This window comes from Dysidea avara, chromosome 1 (assembly GCF_963678975.1).
Source record: "Dysidea avara chromosome 1, odDysAvar1.4, whole genome shotgun sequence".
Taxonomy (NCBI): domain Eukaryota; kingdom Metazoa; phylum Porifera; class Demospongiae; order Dictyoceratida; family Dysideidae; genus Dysidea; species Dysidea avara.
In genome coordinates, this window is record NC_089272.1 from 28,304,609 (window position 1) to 28,317,208 (window position 12,600).

At 42.4% G+C, this 12,600-nt stretch overlaps 2 protein-coding genes across 2 annotated transcripts; both read right to left on the reverse strand.

Annotated features, from left to right (window-relative positions):
• Positions 1-3,948: 3,948 nt before the first annotated feature.
• On the reverse strand, positions 3,949-8,488 carry LOC136243030 (uncharacterized). Its single transcript, XM_066034580.1, has 6 exons — positions 8,444-8,488; positions 8,070-8,177; positions 7,789-7,915; positions 5,631-7,415; positions 5,532-5,587; positions 3,949-5,223 (listed from the first exon to the last, which is right to left on the reverse strand). Exons 1-6 carry the CDS (start codon positions 8,486-8,488, stop codon positions 3,949-3,951), a joined length of 3,396 nt encoding a protein of 1,131 aa, XP_065890652.1.
• Positions 8,489-10,990: 2,502 nt separating this feature from the next.
• Positions 10,991-12,571, reverse strand: LOC136243128 (uncharacterized). The gene has a single exon (XM_066034681.1). It carries the CDS (start codon positions 12,569-12,571, stop codon positions 10,991-10,993), a length of 1,581 nt encoding a protein of 526 aa, XP_065890753.1.
• Positions 12,572-12,600: the final 29 nt, after the last annotated feature.

Below are 12,600 nucleotides of genomic sequence, written 5' to 3' on the forward strand. Positions count from 1 at the left end.
AAATCATATATATAATAATACATTTATTATATGTGACCGGGCCTGCGATAATAGGGCATGTGGGCACATGATTTTTGCCTACTTTTTCACACTTACATCACTCATAACTGTTTGTACCATTGTGCTATGACATTGCAAGTTTCCGCTCTTAGTGAGCATTTAATTGGCATCATGATGCAAGTTACAGAATGGAAATATACGTTTCCAGTACTGAGATATGACCTGTACAGTGATGGAGTGTAGTTTGTGCCCACATGCCCTGTTTTCGCAGGCCCAGTCACATATGTTAATTATTCCCTACAGATAACTTGTTTACAAGGTGATTTGTTTGTAGCTGAACTCCCTACAAGGTAACTTCTTCTAGCTGATCTTTCTAAAGGGCGATCTGTTTGTAGCTGAGTTCTCTCCAGGGTGATTTGTTTGCAGCTGAACTCTCTACATGGTGGTTTCTTTAGAGCTGAACTCTATACAAGGTGACTTCTTCTAGTTGATCTCTACAGGGCGATTTGTTTGTAGCTGAACTCTCTACAAGGTGACACTTTTAGCTGATCTCTCTACAGGATGACTTGTTTCTACCTGAACTCTCTACAGGGTGATCTGTTCATAGCTGAACTTTCTACTGGGTGATTTGTTTGCAGCTGAACTCTCTACATGGTGGTTTCTTTGTATAGCTGAACTATCTACAAGGTAATTTCTTCTAGCTGATCTCTCTACAGGGTGATATGTTTGTAGCTGAATTTTGTACAGGTGATGTGTTTGCAGCTGAGCTCTTTACAGAATGGTTTCTTTGTAGTCTCTACAAGGTAACTTGATATATCTACAGGGTCACTAGTTTGTAGCTGAATTCTCTACATGGTGATTTCTTTGAAACTGAACTATCTACAATGTGGCTACTTCTAGCTGATCTTTCTACAGGGTGATTTGTTTGTAGCTAAACTCTCTACAAGAAAACTTCTAACTGATCTCTGAACAAGGTCACTAGTTTGTAGCTGAACTCTCTACATGGTGGTTTCTGAACTCTCTACAAGTGACTTCTTCTAGCTGATCTCTCTACAATGAGATTTGTTTGTAGCTGAAGTATCTATAGGTGATTTGTTTGCAGCTGAACTCTCTACATTATGGTTTCTTTGTAGCTGAACTCTCTACAAGGTAACTTCTTCTAGCTGATATCTCTACAGGGCGATTTGTTTGTAGCTAAACTCTCACATGATGGTTTCTTTGTAGCTGAACTCTGATTTCTTCTAGCTGATCTTTCCACAGGGTGATTTGTTTGTAGCTGAACTCTCTACAAGAAAACTTCTTGTAGCTGATCTCTCTACAGGGAGATTTGTTTGTAGCCGATCTCTCTACAGGGTGATTTGGTTGTAGCTGATCTCTCTACAGTGGGTGATTTGTTTGTAACTGAAATCTCTACAGGTTGATTTTCTTGTAACTGAAGTCTCTACACGGTGTTTTGTTTGTAGCTGATCTCTCTACAGGGTAATTTGTTTGTAGCTGAACTCACTGCAAGGTGATTTGTTTGTAGCTGATCTCTCTACAGGGTGGTGTGTTTGTAGCTTAACTTTCTATAAGGTGATTTGTTTGTAGCTGAACTGTCTACAGGGTGATTTGTTTGTAGCTGAACTCTCTACAGGGTGATTTGTTTGTAGCTGATCTCTCTACAGGGTGATTTGTTTGTAGCTGATCTCTCTACAGGGTGATTTGTTTGTAGCTGATCTCTCTACAGGGTGATTTGGTTGTAGGTGATCTCTCTACAGGGTGATTTGGTTGTAGTTGATCTCTCTACAGTGGGTGATTTGTTTGTAACTGAAATCTCTACAGGTTGATTTGTTTGTAGCTGAAGTCTCTACATGGTGTTTTGTTTGTAGCTGATCTCTAATTTGTTTGTAGCTGAACTCACTGCAAGGTGATTTGTTTGTAGCTGATCTCTTTACAGGGTGATTTGCTTGTAACCGAATTCCCTATATGTGACCAGATTTTACAGAACCGATCCAAATCGCACATCAGGCAAAATCAAACTAACACCACCAGTGGATAGCTACACTATCGTACTACAAGTTTTGACCCTCAGCACTACCCAAACTACACGAGGCTGGTTTTTACACACGTCTTTTCTGGGTGGTGTGGAGTGCTCAAATGGCGGTTTCAGGCCTTGTGAAGGACCTGGCTTGGCAAGAGTCAGTGGTTTACTGGTGGACAGCCTTATAATGTTGGCCAGACGTGTTCTCTGTTGATTTTGCTACATATCAGCCACTAAGGAGCCAGCACAGCCCTGTAATCTCGTGTCTGGACTCCAATCGTGGTCTGCCTCCATTTTGAGGTCTAACTTTTGCCCTCCCCGCCACCCCCCAGCCTCCACCCCTTTGTGAGCACTCGTGATACTACTTCGCTCGTCAAACTGCTCAGATTTTCTATCTTATTTGGCGGGAAACTGTACAAGCAGCTACAAGTACTGGAAGTGGCTTGAAAGGTAACAGATTGATGCATCTTTTGTGTAAATTTCATACGCGTGCTTGCTATCCTTGGAGAGTTATGCTGGCTTCAATTCCTTAAAACCGTTTATCTCGGAACTTCTAATGTGCGATTTGGATCGTTTTTCCAAAATCCAGTCACATATTGTATCTAGTTTCTAGCTGATCTCTCTACAGGTTGATTTGTTTGTAGCTGAACTCTCTACAGGATTGCTTCTTTGTCACTGAACCCTCTACAAGGTGACTTGCTTCTAGCTGATCTCTCTACAGGGTGACTTGTATAGCTGAACTCTCTACAGGGTGATCTGTTCATAGCTGAACTCCCTCCAGGGTGATTTGTTTGTAGCTGAAATCTCTTGTTTCAAACTGATTTCACTGTAGGGTAACTTTTTTGTAGCTGAACTCTCTACAGGATGGTTTCTTTGTAGCTGAACTCTACATAGGATGATTTGTATGTACCTGAACTTTCTACAGGGTGATTTGTTTTTAGCTTAACACTCTGCAGGGTGATTTGTTTGTGGTTGATCTCTCTACAGGGTTTCTTTGCAGCTGAGATCTCTACAGGGAAATATAATTTATATATATATGTAGTAGTTGTAACATCGGCACGAGTGATTTGCCTGAAATATACACACAAACACGAGGGCACATCCCGAGTGCGAGTGCGTATATTTCAGGCAAATCACAAGTGCCAATGTTACAACTAATATATTCCACTTGGGTGACTCACCTGCAAGTGTGCATGGAAACTGCAGGAACGCTTTGCGAGTGTATTTATATGAGACCATGTGAATTTCGATTGAGGATAACGTCGTAAGAGCAACAACAAGGCGCTGCTGAGAGGCCGAACGTAGGTGTATCATTACGAGCATGCAGATCGCTTCGATTGTGGGTACGCAATTAAACACAGGAAGCCCAAATACGAGCTGAATAGCTCATAATGAAGCTTAAGTGCACTATAAAGTACCTACTATACTAGCCATGAATACACCAAAGCAGTGAATATGTTTACAGCATTATAATGGCCTAGCCAATTAAGCGCCACGCCCAGTTACTACGTGTGTGTGTGACATCACGCCAGGTGTCAAAACAACAATATAGAGACGATTCAAGTGCACTAAAAGTACTTACTCTTACTAGCCATGAATATACTAAAGTAATGAACACTATAACACTAATGGCCAAATCAATTAAGCGCTACGCCCATGTATCTGGACATCGCCATGTGACTATTGAATGCAAAATGATCAATATTGTAGGGGGCGGCGTGATAGTAGGGAAGGTTCGGGAGTGCTTCTAGGAAGGATTACTTCGTCTTCTGCCGATACAGTCGGATACAGCCCAGACCGCGAGGAACACGCTACGACTCCATCTTATTGTATTGTACGCACGTGACAACAATTGCATCATACATTCTAAATAATGCCTAAGTTACTTATATTACTACTATACATTACTGTTAGCTGTAACTATACAGTCAGTCCATGACATCTTCCGGGGGGGCACCAAGCTGTTTCACCCAATTCACAACTCTCTCTCTGCCCCTGTGAGCGGCTGCCCTTCTCGGTCGTTTATCAGCTGTGTTCTTCACTGTGGGCTTGTTGATTGTATCCTTCTGGGAACCATTGGTAGATCCTTCAGTTTCGGTAACTGTTGGAGATGAGACTTCCAACGGTATCAACTTGGCAATGGGGCGGTTTGTTCTTCCTTGTGATGTCTTGATGTAGGCAGCACGCACTAGTCCGTCTTTCCCAATCATCAGTTTTTCAACAATCGCCAATCTCCAAGTGCTCCGTGGAGCTTCATCCCACATCAGGACAACATCTCCCTGCTTAATCTGCTGATTGTTGCTTCCTGTGGTTCTATGATACTCTCTGAGGGAGGTCAAGTATTCAAATTTCCAGCGTGACTGAAACTGATTGAAGAGAAAGGCTTGCAGCTTTGCTCTCTGGGAAATATCAGTTATACCACCATATGTGGGATCAGTCAAGTCCTGCCCTTCCACTACTTCATGAGGAAGTGGTGTTATGCGATGACCATGTAAAAGATGGGCTGGTGTGAGTGGCTCGGCATCACTGAGGTCTGAGGATACATGTGTCAGAGGTCTGTCATTGAGTGTGGCCTCTACTTCTACTATTAGTGTCTGCAACACAACTAAGCTGATCTTTGATCTCCCCAGTACCTTCTTCAAGCACATCTTTGTTAAGCCGATAAGGCGCTCCCACCACCCACCATACCAGGGGGCACGTTTTGGGATGAGCTTCCACTGTACACCTTTCCTCCCAAGTGTTTCTGTGAGACGTTCTGATTGTAGAAGCTGTTGCAGTTCATCTGCAGCTGCCAGATAGGTAGAAGCATTATCTGACACGAGAATCTGTGGGAGTGACCTGCGGCTGGCAAATCTCCTGAATGCTAGAAGGAAAGTCTCCACTGTTAAATCTGTAACAATCTCTAGGTGAATGGCACGACTCGTGGCACATGTAAACAGACAGATGTAGACTTTCTCCTCAGTGTGATTACTGCGTACATAGAGTGCCCCAGTAAAGTCGATGCCTGTGATGGTGAAGGGAACTGAAGCACAAGTGCGAATCTGTGGCAGTGGTGGAGGGTCAGGTATCTGGTATGGCTTTCCGCTATGTTTACGGCAAATAACACATCGGCGTAGTTGTGACTTTATACGTTGTCTGGCAGTTGGTATCCAAAATTTCTGTCTTATGGCTGTTAGGGTAGCATTGGTTCCAGCATGAAATAACTGTACATGTATACTATGGATGATCAGAGATGTTAGCCAATGTTTGGGTGGTAGCAGAAGCGAAAACTTTGCTGTCTCGCTTAGGGGGGCGTTGTGGATTCTTCCACCACAGCGGAGCAGGTGGTCCTTGTCAACAAATAAACGTAATTGGCGAACAAGTGGTAGTCTCTTGGCGGGATTAGTGGTAAGGTTCACGAGTTCTCTGGAGTAAACCTCTTCTTGTCACTGCTTCACCCAAATTATTGAAGCGTGGTGTTGCTCAGATGGTGTCAATGATCCAGTTTCTCGTTCCTGCTGTGGCTTCTTACAATTGGAGATGAATCTATACATGTATGCAGTAACTGCCAGAAGTCTAGACAGTGTGCTATAATTGGAGATGTCAATAATACAGTTAATATTTAAAGTACCTGCATACTGTGGAGTAGTTGAAGGACTAAAACTGGTTGCGGTAACAGCCAGTGCCTGCAATTCGATAGTCGGTGAGAAGCTCCAAGTGGGCCAACTGTTCTCGGATGGGAGCCATTGAGGTCCATGCTTCCACAACGTTGACAACTTCAGTTGAGATGAAGTGATGCCCCTAGTGAGCAAGTCCACTGGGTTGTCCTGTGTTGGACAGTATTGCCATTGATCTGGTTTTGAGTGGTTGAGGATTTCGACAACACGATGAGTGACAAATGTATTGACATGTTTCTCTCCTTTGATCCAATGAAGAGTGATCTGGCTGTCTGACCAAAAGTGAGTAGACAGACTGAGAGGGTGTAGAGCTTGAACAATGAAGTCACATAGCCTTGCTGCTGTCAGTGCACCCATCAGTTCCAGTTTAGGTAAGGTCAGTGGTTTGAGGGGTGCGACTCTGGACTTTGCCATAACGAATGATGTGCTGTTGCCATTGCAAAGGAAGGCTACAGCTCCATAAGCAGTGAGACTGGCATCAGCAAAGACGTGTAACCTGTCAGGTTGTTCTGAAACCCTAACTGTTGGGAAGTATCGTCTTGGAATCTGTAAACTTCTAGCCTCCTGGATATTCCCTGCAATTGTAAGCCATTTTTGCTGGTCCTCATTAGATAGTGGTTCGTCCCAGTCTATGTTTCTCTGCCATAATGACTGCATGAAGATCTTTGCTCTAACAGTTACTGGGGATAGTAGACCCAGGGGGTCGAATACCTTGGATGATTCCTTCAAGACATCTCTCTTGGTGATAAGTGAGTTGATACTGGGGATGGAACACTTGGATGTGAGTGCTAATGTATCTGTCTGGGTGTTCCACTGTAGTCCTAAAACATTGACTGGATTATTGGTGTCCGCAACCTTGTCTCTATTTGCTTGGTCCATAAGTCGGGAGCTGTTAGAGGCCCAACTTCTAAGGTTGAGGTGAGCATCATTCATTATGGATCGAGCATTGTTGTAAAAACTGATAGCTTCTGATTCTGTTGGGCATCCAGATACAATATTGTCTACATACAAGTCATCAAGCATGTTCTCTGCAGTTGGTGATTTGTACTGAGTTAAATGACAATGTAGGACAGCGTTTAACATGAACGGTGAACACACTGCACCAAACAAGACAACTCTAAATCTATATGTAACAAACTCACTGTCTGGATCTTGTGGATCACTTAGCCAAAGGAATCTAGTCCAGTCCCTATCATCTTCATGAAGTTGTATGTGTAGAAAAGCTTTCTCGATATCTGTGCAAATTCCTACAGGGTGGAGTCTGAATCTTAAAATGATACGGCAGAGGTCATTAAGCTTGGGTTGGCTGGTAAGTAAACAATCATTAAGACTAGGTTGGTTCCTTGTTTGGTGACAACTGCAGTCGTACACTATACGTACTGGAGTAGTGGATGAGTCCTTGCGTACAGCATGGTGTGGTATGTAATGGCATCTTGTGGTACTGGTTGGATCTGTCATTCTCTCAATGAAACCACGGCGTTCCTGATCTGTTAAGATGTCACTGTACTTGGTCAACAATGAAGGGTTCAGTGCCAGTTTGCGAGCCAGTGATCTATTGCGGTGAGCAGAAGTTGAGAAATTCGTGGGTAAGGGAGGATGACTGTCCTTCCACGGAAAACGGGCGCAGTAAGAACCATCATTCAAGCGTTCGACACTATTGGTGATATAAGAGTCCAGAAAATTGTTTGGTGACTCATCCTTGGGTGAAATTCCTACTGACTCCACATTCCAGAACTGTTCTAAATGACCTTGACTGTTTAATGAAAGTTTTCTCTGACCTCAAGCGATCTATTACACCTGAATCAATGAAGGACTTCCACAGACTCGGAAAATATGATCAAAGCAATACTCGCCCCCGCCCCATTCTTGTCAAATTCCTGAGAGCCTTTGAAGCTACCCTTGTTCTATCATGTAAAAGTTCTTTGTCACCTGGTATAGCAATCAAACCTGATATGTCAGCTGAGGAGCGTAAAATCGAAAGTATCCTACTAAAAGAGAGACGAAGCCTCATTGATAGTGGCACCGAGAGCAAGCACATCAAAATTCGTGGGAATGGTCTGTACATCAATCATAAGCTCTATGCAGCAGTGCAAAACTCTCAACTCTGCTTACTATCTGCAAGCCTCCAACCTGTGACCAATGTTTCAAACACTGCCACATCCAATTCCCCAAATGCTTCCACCAACTCCTCAGTCTCCACTCCATCCCCTATGGAAGAGTCAAATTGACACTTCAGTGCCTGTTTGTGGAACGCACGTAGTCTAGTAAACAAGTTAACTAATCTGTCAAGCTTTGTCCTCTCACATGATTTTCAAATTATTGCAATCACCGAAACCTGGTTGTCAAATTTTATCTACGACAATGAAATTTTACCCCCTTCCTTCTCAATCTACCGTCATGATCGTAAAACCAGAGGTGGAGGTATACTGATAGCAATTAAACAGACGATCCCCAGTAGAATTATTAGCATCCCTGATGAAGTTGAAGCCCTTACTGTCCAGCTAATGTTGTATGAACCTATTAACCTGTGTCTTATTTATAACCCACCTAACTGCTCTGAAGTATACAAGCAGGATCTCTTGTCCTATTTAGAGACTACAATGCAATCCTTAGTAAAGACCTATATACTTGGTGACTTCAACTCCCCAGACATTGATTGGGCCACTCTGTCTAGTAACTGCAATTTTTCTTCAAGCTTATGTGATCTTTCATTCCAATATGATTTCTCTCAAGTTATTGACAGTCCAACCCATATTCATGGCAATACCCTTGACTTAATCTTCACTAATTCACCCGACTCAGTCACAGACATTGTTATATCTAATGGTCTAAATCCGGTAACAAAGTCTGACCATTACTTAATCAGCTTCAAATTCCAGCTATCAACTACCCAGCACAGTATCACCTCTGAACCAATCTACATTTTTGACTACAATAAGGGAGACTACGATGGCTTGACTAACTTTCTGTGCAACATTGATTTTTCTAGTTGTTTCCAGTCTAACAATGTTGAATTTATCTGGTTATATATAAAATCCTCCTTATGCGATGCCATGGCAAAATTTATTCCAAAGATCAAGCTCAATTCTACTCATCAGCCCAAATATTTCACTCCAGCAATCAGACATCAGATTAACTCTATCAGGTCTCTTAAACGAAGACTTCGCAGATCTCCCTCCTCCAGTATCAGGAATCGTTTACACACTGCTGAACAGTCACTGTCTGATGAAATCCATAAAGCCAGGTCAGAGTTTGAAAGAAAGTTAATAATTAACTTTGCACCAAATAATAACTCCATGGTCTACAAATATATAAGAAGTGTCAAAAAATCCAGCTCTATACCATCCTCTGTCCTTTACAACGGTGCTCCTGCCACTGACAGTGCTGATAAAGCCTCTCTTTTTAATGAATATTTCTTCTCTGTGTTTACCTCCTCAGACTTCGTACTCCCACCCTACCCTGACAAAATTGACCCATCTGTCAGATGTCATTTAGTATCAATCCAAATATCTGAACAGGAAGTATATGAAGCACTCGTCTCACTCCATACTGACAAGGCCACTGGTATTGATGGTATTGGCCCAAGGATTCTCAAACAATATGCTAACATTCTTGCTAAGCCATTGCACCATTTGTTTACAATCAGTTTAAATAGTTGCTCCATACCTTATGAATGGCGCATACACACGATTGTTCCTGTACATAAATCTGGTGACAAGACTCAAGTTACTAACTATCGTCCAATTTCTCTACTCTGTATAACATCTAAGGTATTAGAACAACTAGTTTACAACAAAACCATTTCTTACATTTCAAGTTTTCTCTCACCTCAGCAGTTTGGCTTCTTAAAAAATTGATCCACAGTGCTACAGTTGCTTCTCATGTTGAACACCATACATAGTACTAATGACCAAACTGATGTAGTCTATCTTGACTTCAAAAAGGCTTTTGACAGTGTCCCCCACAAGGAACTGTTATTCAAACTTCGATCACTTGGAATTTCTGGCAAGCTTTGGTCATGGTTTGAATCATACCTACTTAATCGTTATCAGTGTGTGAAGATTAACAACTCTTTGTCTCACCTTCTCCCAGTTCTATCCGGAATCCCACAGGGAAGTATACTTGGCCCACTTCTATTTCTCATATATGTTAATGATATTCCGGACATCATTAAATTTTGTCTATTGTTTCTATTTGCAGACGATACCAAATGCATCAAAACTATCTCCTCACCACTAGATTCACTTAAACTTCAAGAAGACTTAAATAATTTAAACTTTTGGAGTACCCACTGGAATCTTCTATTCGGTCTATCAAAAATCTTTCTGCTATCTTTTAAAAGGAAATCTCCAACATCTTACAATATCGGCACCTCCCAGATTTCTTGTGTTGATACATACAAAGATCTAGGAATTATGTTATCAAGCGACCTGTCATGGGATGCTCACTATAACCACATTATCTCCAAATCCTATCAGGTACTTGGACTTCTAAGAAGATCTTTCTCCCTACAAAATTATGTCCAAGCCAAATCTCGACTATATACCTCTCTTGTTAGATCCCAATTTTTCTACTGCTCGGTCATCTGGAAACCCCACCTAATTAAGCACATTCAGCAACTCGAACGTGTTCAGAGGCGTGCAACTAAATACATTCTAAATGATTACTCTACTGACTACAAGTCTCGTCTTATTAATCTCCATATGCTACCCCTGATGTACATTTTTGATGTAAATGATGTGATGTTCTTTCTTAAAAATCTCCACAACCCCCACAATGGATTTGACATCAATAATTTCATTAAATTTGCAACTGGTCACACACATCTAGCTTCTGGAAACAAGCTACTCCAAACAAGATCACCTGACAATTCCACTAGTAACTTTTATTTTAACCGGCTTCCTCGCATCTGGAATGCCCTTCCCGTTATCAACTACCAGGACAACCCACTCAAGATAAAGGCCAAACTTTTAGATTATCTGTGGAATCATTTCACTGCCAATTTCACCTCCAACAACACCTGCTCTTTTTCATTTCTATGTCCATGCTCAAAGTGTTCAAAGATCCCTCACCAACCTAACTTCAACTCCCTTTAACTGTTAACTTCCCCCCCTTTTAAGTAATCTTAGACTAGTAAGCAAACTTTGTAGCTAATCACTACTACAATTTAGCTTCCGGCCACTGACACAGGATGTCAGTGGACCATCAGTGTGCTGCCATATGTCCCAATTGTATCATACCAACATCTGCAACTTGTATGTATGTAGGTATATGTACACTGTAAAGTTTATTATTATTATTATTATTATTATTATTATAAATCAGGGGTTACAGTGGGTTGAGTTGCCACATGGAATGCATTGGTGACTAACCGTCCTGAAGCGGCTGTGTCTAGTGGACCTGAAAGTAGGTAACCAAGTTTGGATCCTACAGCCGTTGGACCATTGCCTCTGATCACATGATCCTCTACTATCTTCCAGTACTGATCTGCTCCAATTAACAGGGTAATGTAGAATTGTTCTCCTGAAGAAATTGGATGTGCCAGATGTAATCCATTGAGATAAGGAAGGTTAGCAATTGACTTCTGATTCACTGTGTGTATCGGTGCTGCAATGGTTGGCACAATCAAGACAGTTAATGGTATCAAATGTCCAGAGATACTATGCAGATTGATTGTGGCGAAATCAAACTTGCCCCTGCGACTGGTACCGGTGCCAAAGGTAGAGAGAGATAGTTCCACTGTGTCATGTGGCTGCACTTGTAAGCAGTCTGCCAGTCCTTTGGCTAGGAAGGAACGTTGTGATCCCTCATCAAAGAGAATGTTGGATTCCACACAAACACCTCCAGTTGAAATAGTGGCTACTGCAGTCTTCAGTAAACAGGTCTGGTTACTAGCCAGGTGAAGTGAAGTTGTTACTGGTTGAGAGACCACTGTACTAAAGGACCCTTCCTTGGTGACTGAGGTTGTCTTGGCGACTGGAGTTGTCTCAGTGTTTTCCTCTTTCTTGGCAGTGGTCACTTCAGTGCAAAGACTAGTGTGGTGCTTACGATGGCACTTGCGGCAGCGATGTTTTGATGAGCAAGTGCTGACCTTGTGTTTCCCTAAACAGTTAAAGCATAGGTTATTCTGCTTGACAATGTCTAATCTTCTATGATGATCAGTTGTAGTACACTGGTTGGCTGTATGAGGTCCCTTGCAGAACACACAAGCTGGTGGTCCCTTGTCCTGAGGTTTGGTGCTTCGAGGTGGCTTGGAATTCACCATAAACGCAGCTGTAAATGGGGAACTGTGAGAGTTGGCATTACCAGTTTCTAAGATTTCTATCTCCCTGAGAATGGCTAACATGAGTTGAGAAAATTTCCACTCTGTACTTGTGGAGTTTCTTGCCAAGTTCTGCTTGATGTCCTTGGGTAGTTTGCCCAGAATAATTGGCACCAACAAGTCACCATAGCTTTGTTCAGATTTCCCAAGGGACGATAGGCCACGGGAGTGGCTCTCAATTGTGTCATGAAATGTGCGCAAACTACTTAACGTGTTCGTTGGGTTTGGCACCTGTAGCAAGGCTTGCATGTGAGCAGAAACCAACTTGTGAGTTTGCCCAAACCGGTTTTGAAGTAGGGTGACTGCGTGAAGATAGTTCTGATCACAGAGAGGTATTCCATCAATCGTTCGTGCTGCGTCTCCTTGAAGTTGAGCCTTCAGATAATTAAACTTCTGGACCCCACTGAGATTGGGGTTCAAGTGAATGGCAGCCTGAAATGAATCCCAGAAAGTAAGCCAGGCTAGGGGGTTTCCAGAGAATGTCGGTAAGGTCAACTTGGGTAGCCTACTTGCAGCAAATTGTTGAGAGTGGTCACGGTGATCTACTGCAGTGATTGTGGTCCTGACACCCATCAAATCTGGCTAGATGTTACTACCGGTAC

Coding starts and splice junctions, on each gene's coding strand:
- LOC136243030 (XM_066034580.1), bottom strand. CDS start 8,488: ATGTCTGTGACTGAGTCGGGTGAATTAGTGAAGATTAAGTCAAGG. Junction 7,416..7,788: donor AGGTTGGAGGCTTGCAGATA/GTAAGCAGAGTT, acceptor AAGGTCATTTAG/AACAGTTCTGGAATGTGGAG. Junction 5,588..5,630: donor AACTACTCCACAGTATGCAG/GTACTTTAAATA, acceptor CTCCAATTATAG/CACACTGTCTAGACTTCTGG.
- LOC136243128 (XM_066034681.1), bottom strand. CDS start 12,571: ATGGGTGTCAGGACCACAATCACTGCAGTAGATCACCGTGACCACTCT.